At 56.6% G+C, this 21,838-nt stretch overlaps 1 protein-coding gene across 1 annotated transcript in view; it reads right to left on the minus strand.

Moving 5' to 3' along the window:
* The window catches only part of PHF21B (PHD finger protein 21B), a 92,193-nt gene extending 83,747 nt beyond the window's left edge, over positions 1-8,446 (minus strand). The window contains exons 1-2 of the mRNA XM_030320900.1: positions 8,393-8,446; positions 7,454-7,519 (exon numbers count right to left, since the gene is read on the minus strand). Coding sequence (XP_030176760.1) covers positions 7,454-7,519; positions 8,393-8,446 — 120 coding nt within the window. The remainder of the gene's footprint in view (positions 1-7,453; positions 7,520-8,392) is intronic.
* Positions 8,447-21,838: the final 13,392 nt, after the last annotated feature.

The raw sequence follows: 21,838 nt of genomic DNA on the forward strand, positions 1-21,838 counted from the left end.
CTGCTGCTGACGGCCAAGGGACCGTGTGCACAATCTGTCTCTAGGCTTCTCTACAGGTGGACACGTCACCTCCTCGGCGCGGTCCCCAAGCACCCCATCAGAGCACACCATCCCGTCTGCTGCCCGAGTGAGCCTGGTGGTTAAACATCTCATGCAGACACCTCACCGGGCTCCACGGGATAGGGAGCTATGGATGCACCTGTCTCCCCAACTGTATGTGAAAATGTGTGCAACCAAAGATGGGTGACAGCATTCTGTCAGCATAAAGCCTTACAAAATGAGACGCCCCCGTTGCTCACGGCACACTACCCACCATCACCTCCATATCCCCAGTACTTGGTGGATGCTCGTTAAGTGTTTACGGAATAATTAAACTGAGTTATTCCCAAGAGGGCTGCACTACAAGGTCAAGCGTAAAAAGCAAGTTTAGGCAAGGTATGTGCCCAGCCCGTGCACTAAGCGTGTTTATCTGTGTTGTATACATTTGTGTGTGCACAGAACGTGCCCTACAAACACAGCCCTGCTCTCATCCCCAAGCAAGGATGGGGGGTGGGGTGGAAGGAAGGGGACTCGTGTTTTAGGACTCAGATCCGTACTGCAAACCTTCCTCCTCACAAGCACATGCTGCTTTTACAGTAAAAACTTTTTTACAAGCAGAATTCTTCTTTATCTCCTCAATGTTACAGAAATAACAAAAAAGAACGTCGCTCACCACCTTCCTCGGTTAAGATTTTACTTCTGGAGAATGATAATTATTTTCTTACTTCCAAAACAAATCCTTAGGAGTGCCTGGGTGGCTCAGTCGGTTGAGCATCCGACTTCGGCTCAGGTCACAATCTCGCGGTTCATGAGTTCAAGCCCCACGACAGGCCCTGTGCTGACAGCTCAGAGCCTGGAGCCTGCTTCGGATTCTGGGTCTCCCTCTCTCTCTGCCCCTCCCCCAGTCACTCTCTGTCTCTGTCTCTTAATAATAAACAAACATTAAAAAAACAAACAAAAAACAAATCCTCTCATTTTCATTAGGAAATCCTGGAAAGTTAGTAACTGATTTTTATACACATGTTACATAGACTTTGCTTATATTTATTGGTACGTGGTGACACGCTTATTACTTAACTTGTTACGTTGTCAAAATGAAACCACTAACACACATGTACCTGACAGATAAGCGTATACGTATACGTATATACACGTACATTTTTTTAAATTTTTTTTTTTTTTTTTTAAGAGAGAGAAAGAGAGCACGAGCAGGAGAGAAGAGAGGGAGACCCAGAATCCAAAGCAGGCTCCAGGCTCTGAGCTGTCAGCACAGAGCCTGAGGTGGGGCTTGAACTCACAAACCGTGAGATCGTGACCCCAGCTGAAGTCAGACACTTAACTGACTGAGCCACCCGGGCGCCCCTACATACACTTTTTCTTAAACCAACTGAACAGAACTGCTAACCGAGACACCTTCTAGAAGTTTCCAGAAGCACTCCCCTCCCCCCATTAATTTCTCAGCTCAAAGCAGCTCTGGGGAAGGCAGGAGGGAGAGGATCACCAAGTGGCCCCCTGCCCCCACAGCCTGTTAGGTGCCGGTCATCAAGTCTACGTGGCCAACGGCCTCCCAGCCTCCTGTCCCATGTCGTACACGGGACCCAGCGTCCATGCAAGGGCCTCCCTATGGAGGTGACAAACATCTGAAGAACTCACATGGCCCAGCCCGGCCAGGCAACGAGGGAGCTCAGGCGTCCTTCTCTCTCCTCCCTTCCCACCTGCCCTTAGCACCATTCCTGCACCTTCCTGACCTATGCACTAACCGCCCTTGGCTATTTCCGAGCCTAAGGTGTAAAACCCAGGCCCTTCCTCCAAGCAAGTGATGCCTTCCTTGCTCTGGCCCCGGCTCACCTTCTCTGATGTCTCTCTCTTGCTCAAGGCTTTACTGCCAGAAGGGTCACAGCACCTGCAGGTTTCTTTAGGCCACTATCCCTTAGCGGGCTCGCACCAGCATCTCCTGTCCACGACCCTAGGCGTCCTCAAGGACCTACCTGTCCCCCAACCTCCTCTCCAGGAAGCTGTCCTCCATCTCCAGGCCAGACAGCATGACTTTCCCAGGACTTTGCCGGGATCTTCTCGAAACGTGGTCATCTACGCCTTACTCCTTTGTGAGGTTTCCAAGGGCAGGGAGCCGCGGGTCTGAATCAGTGCCGAGTCCACTCACTTCAGACACAGGATAACCTACCATTTGCTGCACGCCTGTGACAGGCTAGGGACTCCCCACTAGGGGACTCCACTAATCCTCATGCCTGTCCTGTTACAACGTCATCCACTCACTCAACTGAGCGCGCTCAGTCCCTACAAGGCGCAGGGGAAGAGGGAGAGCAGGCCGCGCCACCCCCCTGCACGGAGCTTACAGTCCAGCACAGAAGCAGACGTGAAAAGATCGAGACAGACGCCGGCCAACACCGTGTGAAGGCAGGAAACTGCTCGACGTGCCAGAGAGGCCGCCGGAAAGCAACCACGGAGACTGCATCGCCACGTGCAGGAGTGGGATGGAGACCGCCCTGAGCAGAGCCCGGCAGAACATACCAGAGGGGGCAAGAGGAGACGCGATACGTTATTCACGTGGCCAAGAGGAGGACACAACCCAAACGTCCGTCAACCCGTGAGCGGACGGGCAAAACATGGTCTATCCGTACAACAGAGTATCGTTCAGACGCACAAAGGAACGAAGCACCAACATCTCCCACGACTCGGATGAGCCTTGAAACGTCATGTCCAGTGAGAGAAGCCGGTCGTACGATCCCATTCACAGGGAAGCAAAACAGGCAACCCCAGAGAGACAGAGGTAGATCAGCGGTTGCCTAGGGCTGGGTGGGGGTGGGGAGCGAGAGCCCAGGGGTTTCTTTCTGAGATGAAAACGTTCTAAAGTTGATGATGGGGACAGTCGCACATCTCTGTGAATACACAAAAAACCATTTAATTGTGCATTTTAAATGGGTGAATTGTATGACATGTGACATGTACCTCACTAAAGCCGCTTTGGGGGTTTTTGGTTTTCACAGGAGATGCAGTGAGGTGGCAGCCTCAATCCTCAACTGACAGATGATGGTGGGAGTCGGGGGAGGGGAAGAGGGGCCTCTGGGAGCAGGGCTCAGGTGAGGGGGGCGGGGGCGCGGGTAGGTTCAGGATGCTGCGGGCTAAGAAGTGTGGTAGCCGGTGAAACCAGGGCTGGGTCCTGCCATCCGAGGCCACGTTCTTCCCCGCGGGGAACGGAGTGCGGAGCTCCGCGAGACTTCTCTCTTTAGAAAGTAATGATACTATTTGAAGCATGACCTCTTCGACGCTAAGTCAGGAAGATGGAAATTGACCCCCCTGGAGAGGGGCAGACTGGAAGGAAAGCTTGGCAAACGGAACAACACCCTTTTACCAAAGGACTGTAGCCGGCCTGCAGTTTTGTTCAGCGGATACTTTCAAGGCAGAATTCCTCTGCTGTCCAACGCGGCTAGTGAATCACGGTGAAGACGTGATTCAGCGCCCGGGTGCACGCCACATACATAATACCTTTCAAGAAGACATATTTTTATTGCTGCACTTAAGGACAGCCCCTCGGAATCCAGAGTCCATCAAATCGATGGATCGAGCAGCAGGAAAGGCCCCAAGTTCACCTCCGGGGTCTCTCTCGCGAAGCCACGCCGGCGTGGACTACAGTCAACACAGGAGGCTCTTCTCGCTCCGTGGTGAAGCTGAACTTCATGAAGTTCAGGTCTAGAGATGCCTGTGATACATGGCATCTAAATGTGCTGAGAACTTCAAGGAGGGAAGGGGGAAGAAGGAAGGAAGGAAGGAAGGAAGGAAGGAAGGAAGGAAGGAAGGAAGGAAAGAAGGAAGGAAGAAAAGAAAAGAAAAGAAAGAAAAGACACCCAGTATTTATGGCGGGTCTGTTATTTACACGGAAGTGCTTGTTGCTTGACAATTTAGATAAAAATGTTACTGCCTCTCTGCGTGTGCTGCAGATTCATGGCGTAAAACCGTCCGAGCAACTAATGGAGTCTTCAAACATCATATTTCGTTAAAGACGAGGGGTCCCTCCTCCACTGAAATCAAAAAACCCGGCTGCCAGGCGCGGCCACACCTGGGAATGCGGCCTGGCCCAAAACTCCGCTCTGACCAACTCCCACACCTCCTTTTTTTTTTTTTTTTAAAGAAAAAACTATGAACTCCGTTTTCACACAGACACTGGTTTCCTGTTTATCCCCTGGTCCATCAATGGTGGGAGACGCACCGAACAGTTATACGGGACTCGTATCTCTACTTCCGACCGACAACTAACCTATTTACTTCTAGGAGTCCTCCATGAACATCTTGAAACACTTGTCTGTGTTTCTAGACGTAACTGAAAAAATTCCAGTGTCAAGGGCATGAATGGGAAATTGATGGCAGGGCACCCAAAGATGCTACTCAGCTGCTATTGTATTTCTAACAGATGTGGATAATGGGGTCATCCGTTCGCTTTTCTATCCAGTTCATCATCCACGTACGCACTTTTAATTGAAACTTAACCTTTACATCCCACATTCCAAGAGGGAGCGGCACGAAAACACATCTCCGGAGGTGGAAACGGTGAGTTTCTTCCCCAGCCAATCTATAAATGAGCCCTACCTTTAGTTTCATGTTGAGTTAAAAACAAACTCTAAAAATACTGGCTTTTTCATTCCTGCTCCCACATTTCAGCCACTCCCAGGCAGAGCCCCACTGTCCCTCTTTAAGACCCTGGGTGCAGCCCGGAATCACCTCCAAGAGCTTGTTCCTGGACCTTCCCCCCACCCCCCACCAAGCTGCCAATCACCACCAAACTCTCCCAAGGAGAGAGAGACGAGTAAATGTTAAGTCTACCCAACTCATTTCATAGGTGACTTCTGAAAGATTTCACCTCGGAGCCTGGGAGAGACCAGGCAGCTTTATTAGCATGCTGCACCACGGCCTCGGCCCCCTCCCCTCCCTCTTTTATGAGCCCTTGTTATATAAAATGCCACAAAGGGAAAAGGAAAAACAACCGGCAGTTCCAAACACAAGTTCCGATGGCCAGGCCCAATGCTGGCTGCTTACCAGATGTTATATTTAGTCATTTAAAAGAGAAACATTTTTAAAAGGCCAGAGAACAAAAGTTTTCCTTGTTTTCTTTCTTTTTGGACACACACTCACAGACACAAAAAAGATGGAGGTGCATTCCATTCGCAAGCATCTTTCCTTCCCGGAGTTCAAATTTAAAGGCAAAGGCAGCCGGCAGTAGGACAGTTCCTTCCCCTGAGATGCATGGAGCCTCCAAACAGAATTTTCCAATGTTTCTCTCAGCCTCATCTAAATTCTGGCATGACGGATAATAAATAGCTACTCATTTACTATCAACATAAAATTTTAAACAGCCCTGGCATAGTTGCTACAATACAGAAGAAACGATCAGACCTAAGCTCTGAAAAGCCACTCCAAATAGTAAAACTATTGCCATGTAGAAGCACACATAAAGACATTGTTGCGATGAAGCCGCTGGATTCCTGGATTCTCCCTCCCTCCCTCTCGCTCTCTCTTAAATCGTTCACTCCGAGCATAAGAGTCAACAACTTGCCGTTTTACCCACTGAAAACAGGGCTTAGGAACCCTCAGCTATCACACTGCACCCGATTTGGTGGCGGATTTAAAACAATAAAACACAAATAAAGTATCTGATTTGATTCTACACAGTGATTAAACATCTTTGTGCTCAGCGAAGGGTCTTCCAACCCCTCCCCCTCCAAAAATGGCATCAAAGCAATCAAAATGGTAATGCCGGGGCCCGGGTCCCCTCCCCCCGCGAACTCCCCGACTTCGCCGGGGCCGCGCGCCGGACCCCCCTCCGGCGGGAATGGAAGCTTCCACGCCTGGACGGGGGCGCGGGCCGGGCGGGCGGGCGCGCGCGCGCGCGGGCGCGCGGCCGGGCAGGGGGGGGGGGGGTGGGGGGGGAGGTTGGAAGGGGGGTGCCGCGGCAGCGTCAGAAAGGGGTTAATGCATTCGTCCCAACCCGCCCGTCCAGCCGGGCGCCCCCGACCGGGCGCGGACCCGCGGGCACAGCCATCTTTCTTTGCGCGACCTCCGGCCCCCTCCTCTTCAGCACGCCCCCTCCCACCACTTTTCAACTTTAAAGACTCGAAATTTGCACCCGGCCTCCGAGTTCTCCCGCTCCGCGGTCGCCGCCACCCCCGCCGATCTCGTCCACGTCTCTCCCTCCACCGAAAACCCCTCCGGGGAGGGGGCATCCGACCCGCGGCCCCGAGCCGGGGGAGGCCGGAGGGGGCCGCACCAGCGGCGGGGGCGGGGGCGGGGGCGGCGCTGTCCAAGTTTGGTGCTGACGGCGGCGGCCGGCATTCCGAAGGAAGCGCGATCGATGGCCAGGGGGCGCGGCGGGGCGGGGGCGGGCCCGCGGAGGGGAGGGGCCGCGGGGAGGGGCGCCGGCGCCCCCGCCCCCCGCCAGCCTCGGAGCCCCGGGAGCGCCATTGGCTGCGCGGCTCAAAGTTCTCGGCTCCGGGCGGCGCGGGGGAAGGGGCGGGAGCGCGAGTGCAGGGAGCGGGGCGCGCAGGGGGAGGGGCGGAGGGGGAGGGGCGCGGGCGGCGGGGAGGGAGGGGGGGAGGGAGGGAGGGGAGGGAGGGGGCGGGGGCGCGCGGCCGGCCGCGCTCTGGCGGCGGCATCTGTTCGTGGTGCTGAAACCCCGAGCGCTGAGCTCAGCGCAACTAAGTCACAATGGACAACTTTTCCTCCCCGGAGGGGCCGGGAGGGGGGTCGGCGGCCGTGCCAGCCCCTCCCCCCGGCGCGAGGCGGCTGTCGGGAGTCCCAATCTACACCTGAAGCCCCGAGACCAAAGTTGGGGCAGAACTGGGGGGTCCTGGGGGCGCCTTTCTTTTGTTCCCCGGGAGCTGGCGTCAGGTTCCAAGAATAAAAAGTGATGCTGGAGAAGTGGCGAGGAAGGGGGGGGGGGGAGCCCGGAGGAAGGTTCTTTAAATAAGGTTCGCAATGGAATCCAGAAGCTGCTTCCAAGTAGTTTGGCGTCCAGGTCCCAAATACGGCCCCCCGCCGCCCCTACCCTCGCACCGGCGTGGAGTGGGGGACACCGAGCCGGGAGAGACTGCCACATTCCAAAAACATGTCCACCAACTCAAAATGGACGCCGGGCTGCTCGCCGCCTTTTGAGTGCAGCTCGTCTCTTTCGGCCACTGCCGGAGCCTGGCTGGCTCGCCCCCCTCGGCCTCCAGGAACCCGGCTCTTTCTTTCCAGAAAAGGGGGGGGGGGGGCGGGTAACTTTGAGGGCTGCAGACAGACTCCTCTGGGAGTCTGAGCGTGCGGCGCCGAGGCCGGCACTTTTTTAGGGGGCTGCCAAAGTGCCGGGCGACCCCTCCTCCCCACCTCGGGCGGAGTTGGGGGGCGCAGCCTCCAGCTCGCTTACTTGTTTGTCGCTGAGCGCGGCGATCCGCGGCTGCCTTTCGTGGAGCTGCTTCTTGAGGTCGCCGTTCTGCGGAAACACGGAGGAGCGGGCTCAGGCCGGCCGCCCCGGGGGGCCGAGTGCGCCCCGGGGCCCCGCGGGCCGCAACCCCCGCCCGGCCGTGCAAAGCGCGCCCCAAGTTCCCCGGGCCGCGCGTCCCGCACGCGCGGCGGCCGGGCAGTGCCGCGCGGGGCCGCTTACCTGTGGCTGCCGCCTCATCGGGGCAGCTCGCGGGGCGGGGCGGGGGCCGCGGCCACCCGGCGGCGCGCCCCGAGCCGTGCAAGTTTGCAGGCAGGGGTGCGTGTGCGAGTGAGTGTGAGTGTGTGCCGGGGGAGGGGGGAGGAACAAAGAGCCAAGTAAACACGGCGAGTCCGTGTCGAGCAAAGCTCATAAATATTCAAGTCGCGTCCTAATCTCCCCAACACACACACGCGCACGCCGCAATACCGCTCGGGCTCCGGCCGCCACGCCGCCGCCAGCCCGAGCAACAATCGCCAAAACTACTTTTGCAAACTGTGCGGGGTTGCACGCGAGTGGGGGTCGGGCGGGGGCCGGCCCGCACTCTCACACAAACAGCCCGGGGCAGGCTCACGAAGGGGCCCCCTCCCGGCCCCCTCCGTCCTGCAGACCCCGCGCGGAGAAAGAGAAGCCGCGGGGCTCAGGTCCCACGGGCTCCAGCCCCCCCGCCCCCAAAGTGTGCAAGACTGCAAGAGACGAAGGGAGGAGGAGGAGCCCGGGGGTCGGCGGGGGCCGTGCAGGTACCAAGTCCCCCACCCGGGAGCAGGCTTGAGGAGGAGCCCTTTCCGCGTACCTCCGGCCGCGCAGACCCTGCGACGCGGGAGAAGACGCCGGGCTCGGGTCCCTGAAGCCCCGCACTCCCGGCCCGGGGCCCCGGCCGCCTACCTGGTGGCGCGCGAGTTCCACGGCGAGCGCCTCGGGCCGGCTCTGCAGCTCCATCCCGGCAAGTTGGGCAGCACTTTGCGCTCACTTTGGCCCCGGCTCCCGGGAAGTTGCGCGACTCCGCGGGGGCGGGAGCGGGCGGGGGCGGAACGGGCCTCCGGGGACCGGGTGGGGAGGGGGGGGGGACACGAGCCCCCTCCCCCAAGGCCGAACGGGAGGGAGGGGGGGGTCTGGCGAGGGGGGAAGAAAGGCGGCCGGGCGCCGCGGCGCCGAGCCCGCGGCCGCTCCAACTCCTCAGGCTGCCCGGCAAGTTGCGCCGGGTCCCCGGGCCGCCCGCGCTGGCCGGCGCATGGCCCCCAGGCGCCGGGCGCCCCGCGCTGCCCCGCGCAGCCCCGCGCGCGCCCGCCCCGCCGCCGCCGGCCGGCAGGGACTATATTTCCTCCGGCGCGCGCCTGGATCTCGCTGGGCCTCGGCAAAGTTGTGCCTCGGCGCGATGCTAATTCGGCAGTGCCCGGATGGAGCGGGCCGGGGCGGCGGGGGGCGGCGCCGGAGCCCGCCGCCCGCCCCGCCCCGCCCCCGCCCCGCCCGCGCGTGCGCACTGCGGCCCCGCCGCGGCCCCGCACCCCGAGCGGAGAACAAAAGTGGCGGCGCCGAGGGGCGCAAACTCGCCGGCCCGCGGCTTTGGGCCGACGGCCCCGGGACCGTTCGGACCGGACGCCCCTCCCCCTCTCCGCCCGCGCGCGCAGCCAGACGTGAGGACCCCGGGCCGCCCAGCCCAGGGCCGGGCTTGTAGATACTCTCCGGTGGGGGGGGGAAGAAGAATGTCCATTTTTTCTTTTTTTTTTTTTTTTTCATTTCTTTTTTCCTCTGGCTCTCGGTGCTCCCTCTTTCCCCGTGCTCCCTCTTCCCTGCCTCCGTCAGCCTCCGTCTCCTACTTTATTTAAATTGTCTGCCGTCCCTTCCTGTCCCCCTGCATACTGACGCTTCTACTTGGGAGATTCAATTAGTCCTGTCGCCAGATTCCCCCACCGCCTGATGGCCACCGTGTTGTTTAAACAGTAAGGACATTGATCTCTTGACTGTGCCTTTAATGATTTTTTTTTTTTTTTTTTTTTTTACACTCACGATTAAACTCTCAACAGATGTCACTGGACTTTTTAAGGCTGTTGTTAAAAATCGTAAACACGCCTGGTCAATGTCACATAAAACAGTTATAAGTACAGCTGCCGAGGTCGTATTCCAAAACTCCCAGCCCACGGCCAGGCGGTTAACGTCTCGGAGTCGATATTACCATGGTCGAGTTACCAACCCTCATCAATTAACGTCGGAGCGCTTTGTGCCCTGTTGGTAGCATCCTGGTATGTTTGAAAAATGCTGGGGAGAAATGGCAATTGTCTTTCGAAGTAAAGGCTTAAGCTGGTAAATCATCGTAACTTCCTGTTCCTGCACGGCACAAAAAATACCCAGGCACACACGATCAACAAATGGCCCTTTCAACATATGCCAACGGGCCACGAGCTCGTCTACTGTCAGAAGTTGCCAGAATTTTTTTTTTTTTTTTTCAGGTCAGGACCCCAGTGTTGCTCTGGCCTCTCCATTAGGGCTTTTGCCACACGTGACTTACACGTTTTTCCCTTGGGCCCCCAGATACCAGGGGCCTCTCCTCTCTGACCCCAGCAGCCAGCCTTTAGGAAGACCTCAGTGACGGATCGCGGGTTAATTCACACGTTCTAAGTGGTCATGACCCATCTGGTGTAGCACCAATCAGGGAGGCACCGTTCACCGAATGCAAAACAAAAGGGCTGACTCCGGCTACCCTGAAGAGGCTCTCGCTCCTTCCACTGTGGGTTCGGCCCAGCTCAGGATGACGTCCTCTCTCCCTAGTGCTCTTGCTGGGCTGCGCATCAGCCTGGTAAAGTGGGCTGCCCAGGGGACCGGTGTTCAGAGAGCCAGGGAGAGACGGCACGTGAGAGCATTCCTACTGTAATCTCTGTAAATGTCACTGGCTTTTTGGTTAAAAATTCATAATAATTTCATTGGCCGTGTATGTAATTAAATCAACAGAGAGGACTCTCAGGTTGTCCGTGACCCGCGCGCTCAGGCAGATGCTGGCTAGAGGAGGGTGCTTTCTGCTGCGGAGTCTTCGAAGGGCTGTCTGCAAGTTTCTGGTAATTAATTCGGGGCACAGCAATTATCATCTGCTTGGCCCTCTGCTGTTTCCGTAGCTGCCTAAGTCCTGAGCCAGCAACCAAGGCGCAGGGTTGGGGTGCTCTCTGACGACGAGGGCGTTGGTTACGTGCAGAAAACCAAAGCTGAAGTTCTTGTCAGTAAATGTGCAGAGTTCTGTGCTGCCGCTGTGGACGCGCTTTTCCATGATGACGCCCTGCACCCCGGACCGCCCTCCTCTTGCCCATGCTGCACCCCCCCGTGTGGGATGCCTTTTCCCTCATAACCTACCTTAAAAAAAATTTTTTTAATAGTTAATTTAGTTTTAGAGAGAGCAAGAGAGGAGCAGAGAGAGAGGGACAGACAGAATCCCAAGCAGGCCCCACATTGTCCGCACAGAGCCCGATCAAGGGCTCAAACTCACAAATCGTAAGATTATGACCTGAGCTGAAATCAGGAGTCCGATGCTTAACCGACTGAGCCACCCAGGCGCTCCCCTTCTAACCTACCTTTTAAAAATCCTCTTTAGGGGCTCCTGGGTGGCTCAGTCGGTTGAGCATCCGACTTCAGCTCAGGTCATGATCTCACGGTCTGTGAGTTCGAGCCCCGCGTCGGGCTGTGTGCTGACAGCTCAGAGCGAGTCTGGCCTGTGAGCAGAACATGGTGTAAATATGTTGAAGGAAGGCACAGTGTGTGCCTAGAGCCAAGTAGGTGCCTAACGGATGAGAAGGTGAGTGAGGAGGTAATGAATGAATGAATGGATGAATGCTAAGAGAAATACATTCCATTTCTGGAAAGGTGGACTGTTCATAATAGCCACAGAAATGAGCCGTGTCTGCGGTCCATCCCAGCACCCACATTTCTCTTCACCTGCATCGAGATCGAATTGGCCTGGATTGGAGCTTGAATATCTAGGTTTGAGACTTGGGTCCACCCCTTAACAGCCTCGTGACCTTGGGCTCAAACTCATGAACTGCGAGATCATGGCCTGAGCTGAAGTCGGAAGCTCAGACGACCGAGCCACCCGGGTGCCCCTGAAAGATGTTATTTTTAAGTTATCTCTACACCCAACAGGGGGCTTGAACCCACAACCCCGAGATCAAGAGTCACATGCTCTACCGACTGAGCCAGCCGGGCGCCCTTACAACTTGACATTTTGGTTTCAAACACAGATATTCCGAGAAGTCTCAAAACATGTATCGTTCCACAGGGCATTTCTAAACTACATACCTAGTGCTCAGTCAGCTAAAGACGAGAGAGAAGCCCTCCGTATTATGGATCACATGACTGGAGACCAGCTTGTTCCTGCAATCCCACATCCCTTCAAACATGAACAGGATGGCTCTGGAGACTGAGTGAATGCCCACAGGGCAGGAGAGCTCCCCTTTACAGGATGCGGAAGGTTCTGAGGGTCTCATCCAAGGCTGAGGCTCCCTGGGCGTTCGTAGCGGGAAAAGACGAGGCAGGGAGCCAGCACGGATGAGCCCCCCATCAATGCGCCTACCCCAGGCTAACTGGACCACTTTGCCACATCATCATGCGCGTCAATATTGTGCCCTGCCTCCCCCCACCCGCCGCCCCGAAAAGGCAGAAGTAATTGCTCACTGTCAGAAAAGGAAGCCCAGCAAAGCTAAATAGTTGTCTTAGATCTTGGCCAGTGTGGGCGAGGGGCAGGATTCAAACTCAGGACGGTTGGATCCCAAACCGAGGAGGACGTCTCCACCGCCTCTGGCCACCTCCCCTTCCAGCTGGCTCTCCATCCTGGGGCCAGGGGTCAAGAAGCCACTTGGGGAGTTGTTTTTCTATTCCCCCAATACCTTTTCTTCCCTCCCCTGCAAGCAGCGGCCCAGTTTCCAAAGACAGAGTTCAGAATCCAGAAAAGCCACCGAGGGATGACCGACAAACAGAAAGCTGTGGATACTCGGCGGACAACACGCTGAGCTCGAGGCAAGTGTGCCTCCATGAGACCATCGCCATAGTCAAGGCCATGAACTCATCCGTTCTTTCCAGCCGTTTCCGGTGGACTCTTTCACTTAACACTTTTTAAAGATGGACTTGTTTCTTTTGTGGTGAGAAGGGCGCTGAACACAAGATCTACCACCGAGACAGAATTCTGCATACACAGGATGGCACTGCCAACTATGGGTCCTGCGTGGTCCCGCGGATCTGTAGTTCCGTTCCTCTGCCCCCGCCCCACTGAACACCTCCGTCCCTGCATCCGTCAGCCCTAAAAGGGGGAACAGAGATGTGCACTGGGCTGAGAGAGGGTCAGAATTGGCAAGGTGGCGGCCGGGCAGGGGAGGAGACTGGAATTAGCATTTGCGGAGAACGTTCGAGAGCGCGGCGGCCTTGACTGAATACATACACACGCTACGGGCGATCCCGTAGTAGCCCTGGGAAGTGCTAACATCATGCCCGTTTTCAGGGGAGAGAATCAAGGTCCACCACATGAAGTCACAACCCAGGGCCCCCCACGTGCGTGGACCTCCTTGGAGTCAGAAACTATAGGCTCCTGGCTTCACCTCTGGGGGTTCAGGTTCCGTCTGGAAAAAGTGGTTGATGTGAACATCAAAGAGAGAAAATGGCCAGGGAAGGACAGGGACTTCCCAGCTGCAGCCCTGACCGCCCGGAGCCCCAGCACAGCCACAGAGACAAATGAGGGGCCTCACGGGATCCAAGCGTTGGAGCCACCTAAGATGTGTCTGTCCTGAAGCTTCTATTATGAGCAAAAGCTTCCTAATTAGTACTTCTACACCCACATCATAGATTTCAAGTCAGAGGTTCAATTCTCTCTTGAGGGTGAGTCAACGTGTTGCACACATATGTAGGATGCCCTTCATGGGGAGGAGTGAAATCCCCCGGGGACGCACTGAGCTAAGGCCTCTTTCCCCGTCACCTTTATCCCTGGAAGACTCGAGACGCCGCGAGAGTGGAATTGCTTCCCTGATTTTCTTTCTCACGCTGGGCGATGTTTTCGTTTCCAGGCTTCTGGCCAAGCAGCGATTCTGACCCTGGGACCTCTCTGCGGAGTAATAGTGAAAGTTATTTTTCATGGTCTGCCCCCGAGCCTGGTTCTTCTCTCCATGGACAGAGCCAAAGTGCATCTGGGGGAGTAATTGATGGGGCCCAGAGGGAGGAAAATGGGGATTTCGTTCCACGGCATCATGTGGGGATCCTATTGTGTCTTGGGCCTCGTCCTGGAGAGGCTGTGGGGAGATGGGATCTCTCTTCCTTCCTTTCTTTTTTAACTGATTTTTTTTAATGTTTATTTTTGAGAGAGACAGATAGAGTGTGAGTGGGGGAGGGGCAGAGAGAGAGGGAGACACAGAATCCGAAGCAGGCTCCCGGCTCTGAGCTGTCCGCACAGAGCCCGACGCGGGGCTCGAACCCGTGAACCGCGAGATCACGACCTGAGCCGAAGCCGGACGCTTAACCGACGGAACCACCCAGGTGCCCTGAGATGGGATCTTTCTAGAGGCTCCTGGTCTGATGGGATAACAGGTTCCCGTCCACCATCCCACGGGTGGGCCCAAAATAGCTGCTGATGAGCCGTATGGGGGCTGGAAAGCACCCAGGAGGGAGTCCCCTTTCTCACCGGTAGGCTTCACACGCCATCATTCCACTGCCCCTGCTACACCCTGGGGAGGAGGTGGGGGCTTTGCCGTCGCCTCCACTCTTCATGGGGAAACTGAGGCTCAAGGCAGTCAGGCTACCTGCAAATCACCTCGTCGGTGGATGCCACTGAGGGTCTAGATGCAGAGACGCGAGTGCGCGGGCGGGTTTGGGCACAGGTGTACTGAGTGAGGATCAAGGCCATGGCTTCACTTGGACCCAAGCCAGAAGCTGGCCTGCGTGGGACTGGAGAGAGGAGTTTAGCTGGCGGGTGGTCCCAGGAAGCACCAGTGGGAGCAGGAAGTGGCCTGGAGAGAGGAAGGAAGCCCGGGCAGGGTGCGTTAAGGAGCACGTGACCTTGCTGGGCCACGGAGCTCCGTCGGGGAGGCTACGTGGACCTCACCTGTGAGTCGTCCCGCTCAAGAGGAGAGACCTGGGGTGGTTCTCCCCCAACTCTCTGCCCCTCACGGATCGAGGGCCGCTCCCGGGGGGGACATTCTCCTCGCACCCGCTCCCGAGGCTGGAGAGTTGCAGACGAAGGATCACAGTAGAAGCCTATGCACAGGAGGAAGGCGGAAGGCTGGGAGGGGTGAGGCAGGGCGGGGCAGTATCTGCCCAGCCAGAGAGCATCAGCGATGAGCCAGAAATGGAGGCGGCAGCCAATGCCTCCTAGAAGCAGTTAGGACAGCCGGCAGGTGACGGGGAGGTGGCTAAGTGCTCTGACTGCGTCACTGTCTGCCGAATTCAGACCCGGGGGGCGGGGGTGGGGGCCGTCTGGACCTGGCTCTGTTTGGGGGGCACAGGCGGGAGAGGCAGGTGTCGCGAGGAGCTGGGGTGGAGGCTGAGTGGACGTGAGCACGGGGATGAGAGGCTCCAAAACGTTCCTGCCCGTCTGACCCGCGAGGCCAAGTGGGCAGTGAGGTTGCCCGCCACAGGCTGGGTGGGCAGGCCGAGAGGCAGTGTGGGAGGGTGCAGCCCAGGGGGACGCTGATGGCTAGGACGTCGGGGGGGGGGGGCGACGCGGGGCAGGCAGCTGCAGGTCTGGTCCAGAGCGCCAAGGGACGAGCACGGTGACTCAGTTGTCCCTGATGTGCTGACCCGAATCTGCCCTGGACCTTGGCCTCTCGGGGCGCTGCCAATGGGGGCTGACACTGGGGGCTGACAGTGTCCCTCTAGGGCCCTGCACTTGCCTTTTCTGAGAGGTAACAGGAGTGGGCCGGCCCAGCCGGCTGAGGTCGGGCGATTCTGAAGCCTGGCTGTCACCCTGGCTGAAAGACGTACAGCCAGCTCTTTGCTCCGAGTGTCTATTCCTCCTCCTGCACAGTAGGGGCTACCTGTTCAGTAGTGGGTCGCAGAGCGCACGCTACGAGCCGGCGGGAACATAAAATGAGTCAATGGAGCGCCTCGCTCTTGGCGACACGGGCCGGCGCGTCCTGGGCTCAGCTGGACCCCAAAGCACACCTGGGAGTCAGCCACCTGGCGGAGGACCCGATATCACAGGCCAAGAAGACGGGCCGTGAAGGTTTGCGGCAAGGACCTGCCGGCCATCGGCTGTCCCAGATGGAGGGGTGGTGGTCCCCGCCCCCCGTGACTGGAGCAGGACATTATCTACGACAAGAGGAAGGAGTGGGACCCACCGGGTAGGCTGGGTGAAGGTGACACGGGTGGGCAGGCGAGGGGGCAGAGCAAGGGAGAGGCGGGGGTCCGGGCAGCATGTGGTTTCTGGCCTGTGTGACTGCAGCGGGCTCGGGGGGTGGGAGAGGGGAGGTTGGAGAGATGATGAGGTTGGGGCGCTGAGGCCCTGCCCTCAGCGGGCTTGTCTGGGGGACGTGTTGCGACCCAGAAAGGGCCAAGTTCTAGTGCAGGGGTAGGCAGGCAGGGGGAAGTGAGGTCTGTGGTCTTTTGCCTCCCCGCGTGGGGTTAGAATACGTCCTCACAAAATTCGCATCCTTCCCAGAACCCCAGAATGTGACCTGGTTGGTCTTTGCAGATGTGATCAAGTTAAGACGAGGCCATTCTAGAGTAGGGTGGGCCCCAGTCCGGTGACTCGTGTCCTATTATTGTTATCACTATTATTATATTTTCTTTTTAGAGAGAGAGCACAGGTGAGGGGAAGAGGCAGAGGGGGAAAGAGAGAATCCCAAGCAGGTTCCACGCTCAGTGCGGAGCCCGGTGTGGAGCTCGATCCCACGACCCCGGGATCATGACATGAGCCATAATCAAGAGTCAGACTCTCGGGGCACCTGGGTGGCTGAGTCGGTTGAGCATCCAACTCTTGATTTCAGCTCCGTCATGATCTTGTGGTTCATGGGATCGAGCCCCGCATCAGCGTGGAGCCTGCTTGAGATTCTCTCTCTCCCCCTCTGCCCCTCTTCCCCTCTGGGGCTCTCTCTCTGTCTCTAAAATAAATTTTTTTTTTAAATTTTTTTTTTCAACGCTTTTATTTATTTTTGGGACAGAGAGAGACAGAGCATGAACGGGGGAGGGGCAGAGAGAGAGGGAGACACAGAATCGGAAACAGGCTCCAGGCTCCGAGCCATCAGCCCAGAGCCTGACACGGGGCTTGAACTCACGGACCGCGAGATCGTGACCTGGCTGAAGTCGGACGCTTAACCGACTGCGCCACCCAGGCGCCCCTAAAATAAATTTTTTTTTAAGTGTCAGACGCTCAACCAACTGAGCCACCCAGATGCTCCCTTACCATTATTATTATCATTATTTTAAAATTAATTATTAAAAAGGGTCCTATAGGTTACAACCACGGCTCAGATGTGGCCCAGGAGAGACGTGGTGGCCCCTTCACCACGGCCAAGCCGAGCTCACTCGCTTGGCTGTGCCCTGTGTGGGCGGTGGGCATCTCCCAACAGCGGGGCAGGTGGCCCTTATCTCTCAAGACTCACAGAACATGCCAGGCCCACCTGACGACAGGGCAGCATCATCTCAAACAGCTTAGGTTTCTTTAAAAAACACTTGCAACCCGGTAACGTTTGAGTCCAGGAGCAGAGCACTAATTGAATGCAAAGGTTGGTGGCCCTACCCGGGGCCTCTTGGGACAGACCCTGCTTGAGCTCCGCCTTGATTCTGTCCCCTGCGTGGGTAGGAAGCCAGGCTGGGGCCAGGAGTTCCACGATTGAGCAAATGGGACAGAGACACATCCAGAGAGGAGAATCCCACGTGGTGACAGACACAGAGAACAGAAGGGACAGCCAACAGCCCCAGAATCATGGGACAGATTCCACCCTGGAGCCTTCCGAGAAGACAGCCCCTGCTAACACCCTGATTTCGGACTCCAGACCCTCTGTTGCTTAAAGCCGCCCGCCGTGGAACCCCAGGACGCGGACACGCTCCCCTTCCTTCCTTCCTTAGCCAAACCTGAGTTTATTTGTGGGGTCCCACCTCTGTCTCCGAGCCACTGTGATCAAAGCCCTGAGCCTCCTTCCACGGGGGAGCACTGAGGCTGGGCCTGATGCTTCCCATCAGGCCTCCCCCGTGCCAGGCCCTCGTTAGATTTCACGCCCCTTTCCCGCCAGCAGGTTGGGCGTCAGAGTCTCCCTCGGGTCATGACAACGGGAACTGCGGTCTGCAACCCTGGTGCTCCATTGTCCTCAGATCCTGCTTGCTCTTCCTCAGTGGCCTGTGTTTGCAGGCACAGGAAGTCGAGTTCAATTATTCATGCACACAGTCAGCATATTTTTTCCCATAGTTCATTGAAAACTTTCAAGGACTTTTCAAAAAAAAAAAAAAAGCTCTTTTATTCTCTCCCCATTTTAGTTAGCCGAACGCCAAAACAGCAGAACGAAACAGCATCCTGCTTCCTGTTTCACTCACCCCCGCCTCCCTGCTTCACGTCTGAGCCTGCAGATTCCAAACGAAAAGAGCGCCCATCATGTAGACCTTGGTTCCACAGTAGACCTTGTAAGTTACAATGAAAATAACAGGAGAGTTTACTGAATGTGGACATATTTAAATGCCAGGCATTATGGCGAGGGCTTTCGTGGCTTCTTTAATCGTCTTCGCCAAGACCCTAGGAGGTAGGTAGTGTTAACCCCATTGTGTGGATGTGGGAACTGAGGCCGGCATACGCGGAGCGAGCCATCCAAGGAAGCGTGGCTGGTAGGTAGTTGTGTCCAACGGAAACGGACTCAGGTCCAAGCAGGTGCACTGGCCTCTCCACGGCAGCTCTACTGGGCTTGCAAAGGACGCCCAGCAAACACGGCCAGTGGCCAATGGACACCACAGGCTGGGAGACTGAAATACAGGAGGCATCCGGCTCCATTTTGTCACTCTCTGGGGAGGACACGGGTAAAAATCTTTCAACGGCCACGTGGCAGTCACCAGGGAGACTAGTAATTAAGGAGTTACAAGTAATGAATAACATTTATAACAATGAAATGAAGACCTTTATTAAAACAACGAGAGGGGGCGCCTGGGTGGCTCCGTGGGTTAAGCGTCCGACTTTGGCTCAGGTCATGATCTCACGGTTCGCGGGTTCGAGCCCCGCGTCGGGCTCTGTGCTGACAGCTCGGAGCCTGGAACCTGCTTGGGATTCTGTGTCTCCCTCTCTCTCTGCCCCTCCCCAGCTCTCTCTGACTCTGTCTCTGTCTCTCTCCCTCAAAAATAAGTAAACATTAAAAAAAAAAAAAAGCAATAAAAGGTGCCATAAACTAGTGTTCCTTGCAATAATTACTCATTTGGGGGGGGGGGGGCGGGAATTAGAAGATGATTCAAGGTTTGTAAATCAGGGAGGAACGAGAAAGGTAAGTCTGTGAGAAAACACGTGAATTTGGAAGTTCTGAATACGTGCCTGACTGAGGTCAGGGGGGAATTTCCACACAATCGCTTTCCCGAGGATATTCTCCTACCTTGGTTAGCTCCTAATATATTGTATCCCCTAAAATTGCACCAAAAAAAAACCCCAAAAAGGTCACCCTGGACCCTAGGATGATTCTTCCAGGCTAAGGTGGCAGCTGTTTAGACACAAGCCTGCGACACAGGTAAACCGTAGGGCGTGTGGGGCGAGCGGAGGGGCAGGGGCGTTGTTCATATCCACCCCCCGCCCCCGGCCACCGCCTTAATGCCAGTCCCCAGCCCAGGGCCTGCCTCAGGGCAGGCGATCACCAAATGGGGGTGTTTCGTCCAGCTAACTGCTGGCCAGGCTTCATTGTACACACTTGCAGGTGTGTGTGTGTGTGTGTGTGTGTGTGTTTATTTGTGTGCTTCTGTGTTCCAAGTAGGGAGTCAACTCCGTGCTAAATAAATGCATTAAAAATTGGACAGCTGTTGGGGCGCCTGGGTGGCTCAGTCGGTTAAGCAGCCGACTTCGGCTCAGGTCATGATCTCACAGTCCGTGAGTTCGAGCCCCATGTCGGGCTCTGTGCTGACAGTTCGGAGCCTGGAGCCTGCTTCCGATTCTGTGTCTCCCTCTCTCTCTGACCCTCCTTCATTCATGCTCTGTCTCTCTCTGTCTCAAAAATAAACATTTTAAAAAAATTTAAAAAAATTGGATGGCTGCATAAAGTTATTGTTTGTCATTAAATTTCCAAGTTGAAACCACGCCCTACCAAAGATTCAAGTTGCAAAATCTTACAGACGCTTTCTTATTTGTGAATGTAAAGGCTGTGGCCTCTGCCCACGCTGGCTCACGGAGGTAGGAGGCTGGGTCCAGAACCAGAGGTGGGACGAAGATGGAAATGTGCTAAACAGCTCCTCACCTCACCTCCTTGACTTCCCCGCCAACCTCCCCCACGTCCACTGAATCCCAGGGGCTGCGGGATTGGCCTTGACCAGCTCAAGAAGCAGCAGACTTGGGCCGTGGAGGAAGCATCCGCAGCCCTGGGTCCTCGCCATTCTCGTGCGTCCCAGGGAAAGGGTACAGTGCCCGTGAGGACGCACTGCAGAGGACTGTCCTCCATAGTTTTGAATGTCGAGAGTCCCCTCTGCCTGAACCATGCATGTCTGCCTGGAAGTTCATGTGCACAGCCAGGAAGAGCCACCAAGGGCTATCGAACCGGGGCTCTCTTGCTCTTTCTTATGCAAAGGGGACGTGTCCGCTGAGGCAGGACCATGATCCTTCATCAGGGCATCTCTGGATGAAAGCAAAGGCTGAGTTTCCAGATATGACATTTTATTTTTATTTTTTGTAATTTTTTTAAACGTTTATTTACTTGAGAGAGAGAGCACAAGCAGGGGAGGGGCAGAGAGAGAGAGGGAGACACAGAATCCGAAATGGGCTCCAGGCTCTGAGCCGTCAGCACAGAGCCCGACGCGGGGCTCGAACCCACGGACCGCGAGATCGTGACCTGAGCTGAAGTCGGACGCTCAACCGACTGCACCACCCAGGCGCCCCTCAGGCACAACATTTTAAAACCTAATCATCCCCAGCTTTCAAAATCAGAATGTAATTCAGGTGAGCAAAATATTATCATCAAAAAGAGAAGAGTCGATATGTCCAAATTAATCCACTGGCCAACTGAGGCTTCCTGACGGCGGGTCATAGGAAACACGATGCAGCAAGGCGGCTGTAAGGCAAGGGCTTTCCGTCCACGATCTCAGGTCTACCTGAGGGGTCAGTGCACGGGCTTCAGAGCCCCCACCCGAGGGCCCTCAGTTTCCCTCACTGCCCAGTGGGGGCGATCACGGTACTTGCCTCCGGGGGCTGTTGGGAGAATTATGCCTTTAAAGCAAGGTCCCCCGCACTTGGTGCCCGTAGTGGGTGGAGCTATGTCCCCCAAACAGATACGGTCAAGTCCTAACGTCGTCCCGGGGTCCTGTGCACGTGACCTTATTTGAAAGTAGGGTCTTTGCAGGTGTGACCAAGTTAAGGGAGGGCATCCTGGATCCGGGTGTGACCTAACACAAGGACTGGAGTCCTTCCGAGAGAGGGAAATGTAGGCGCATGTGGGGAGCAACCCGTGTACGGATGAGGCAGAGCCCGGGGTGACGCCAGGAATTGCCAGCGAGGATCGACGCGACGCCAGAGGCACAGGATGGATGGATTCTCCCTCAGAGGTTCCGGAACCTGCTGACCTTGTCTCAGATCCAGTGGGCAGGGCAGAGGGGTTGTGTGGGCCGCTGGCCTGTGCTCCGGGAACCCATGGGGGCCCCACACCTTCCTCCTAAAAAGAGTTTCCAGGGAAGAGAAGAAAATAAGCAGAGCTCTGCAAACGTGCACCTTGCGTTCAGATCTGGCCTTGCCGAGGGCAACAGTTCAAGGCCAGGGACTTGGCCGTCCAACTTGCAAATGGATAACGTCTCAGCATCAACCAATTTAGCAAGAGGCGGAGTGGAAAGCCACCGGGAGAGGCTTTCTGTTGTGAGGCCCCAGGCAGGTTGATGAAGTTCCCCGGTGGGGGGGAGGGGAGCTGTCTCCGTGGCATCCCTGACCTCCCCCTATACAGCACAGCAGGCAGGGACCCTGCCTGGCCACCGGGCGCGCTCCGGCCGCCCTGCGGTCCTCCTTCCTGACCCTCCCTGCTTGGTCCCCGCCGCCCCCCCCCCCCGACCCCAGCGCTGGCCTCCCTGCCGTCCTGGGATGGGTCCTGCGCATTCCCGTCACCCCTTGCTCCCTGAGGATCCTCGGCCCCTCTCCGTTCCAGATCCTCGGCCGGGAAGGAGGGGGCTGTACGCAGAGTTCACGGCCTGGCCCAAAGCCGCCTTCTATGAAGCTGCCGG

The sequence above is a fragment of the Lynx canadensis genome, chromosome B4 (genome assembly GCF_007474595.2).
Source record: "Lynx canadensis isolate LIC74 chromosome B4, mLynCan4.pri.v2, whole genome shotgun sequence".
Classification (NCBI taxonomy): Eukaryota; Metazoa; Chordata; class Mammalia; order Carnivora; family Felidae; genus Lynx; species Lynx canadensis.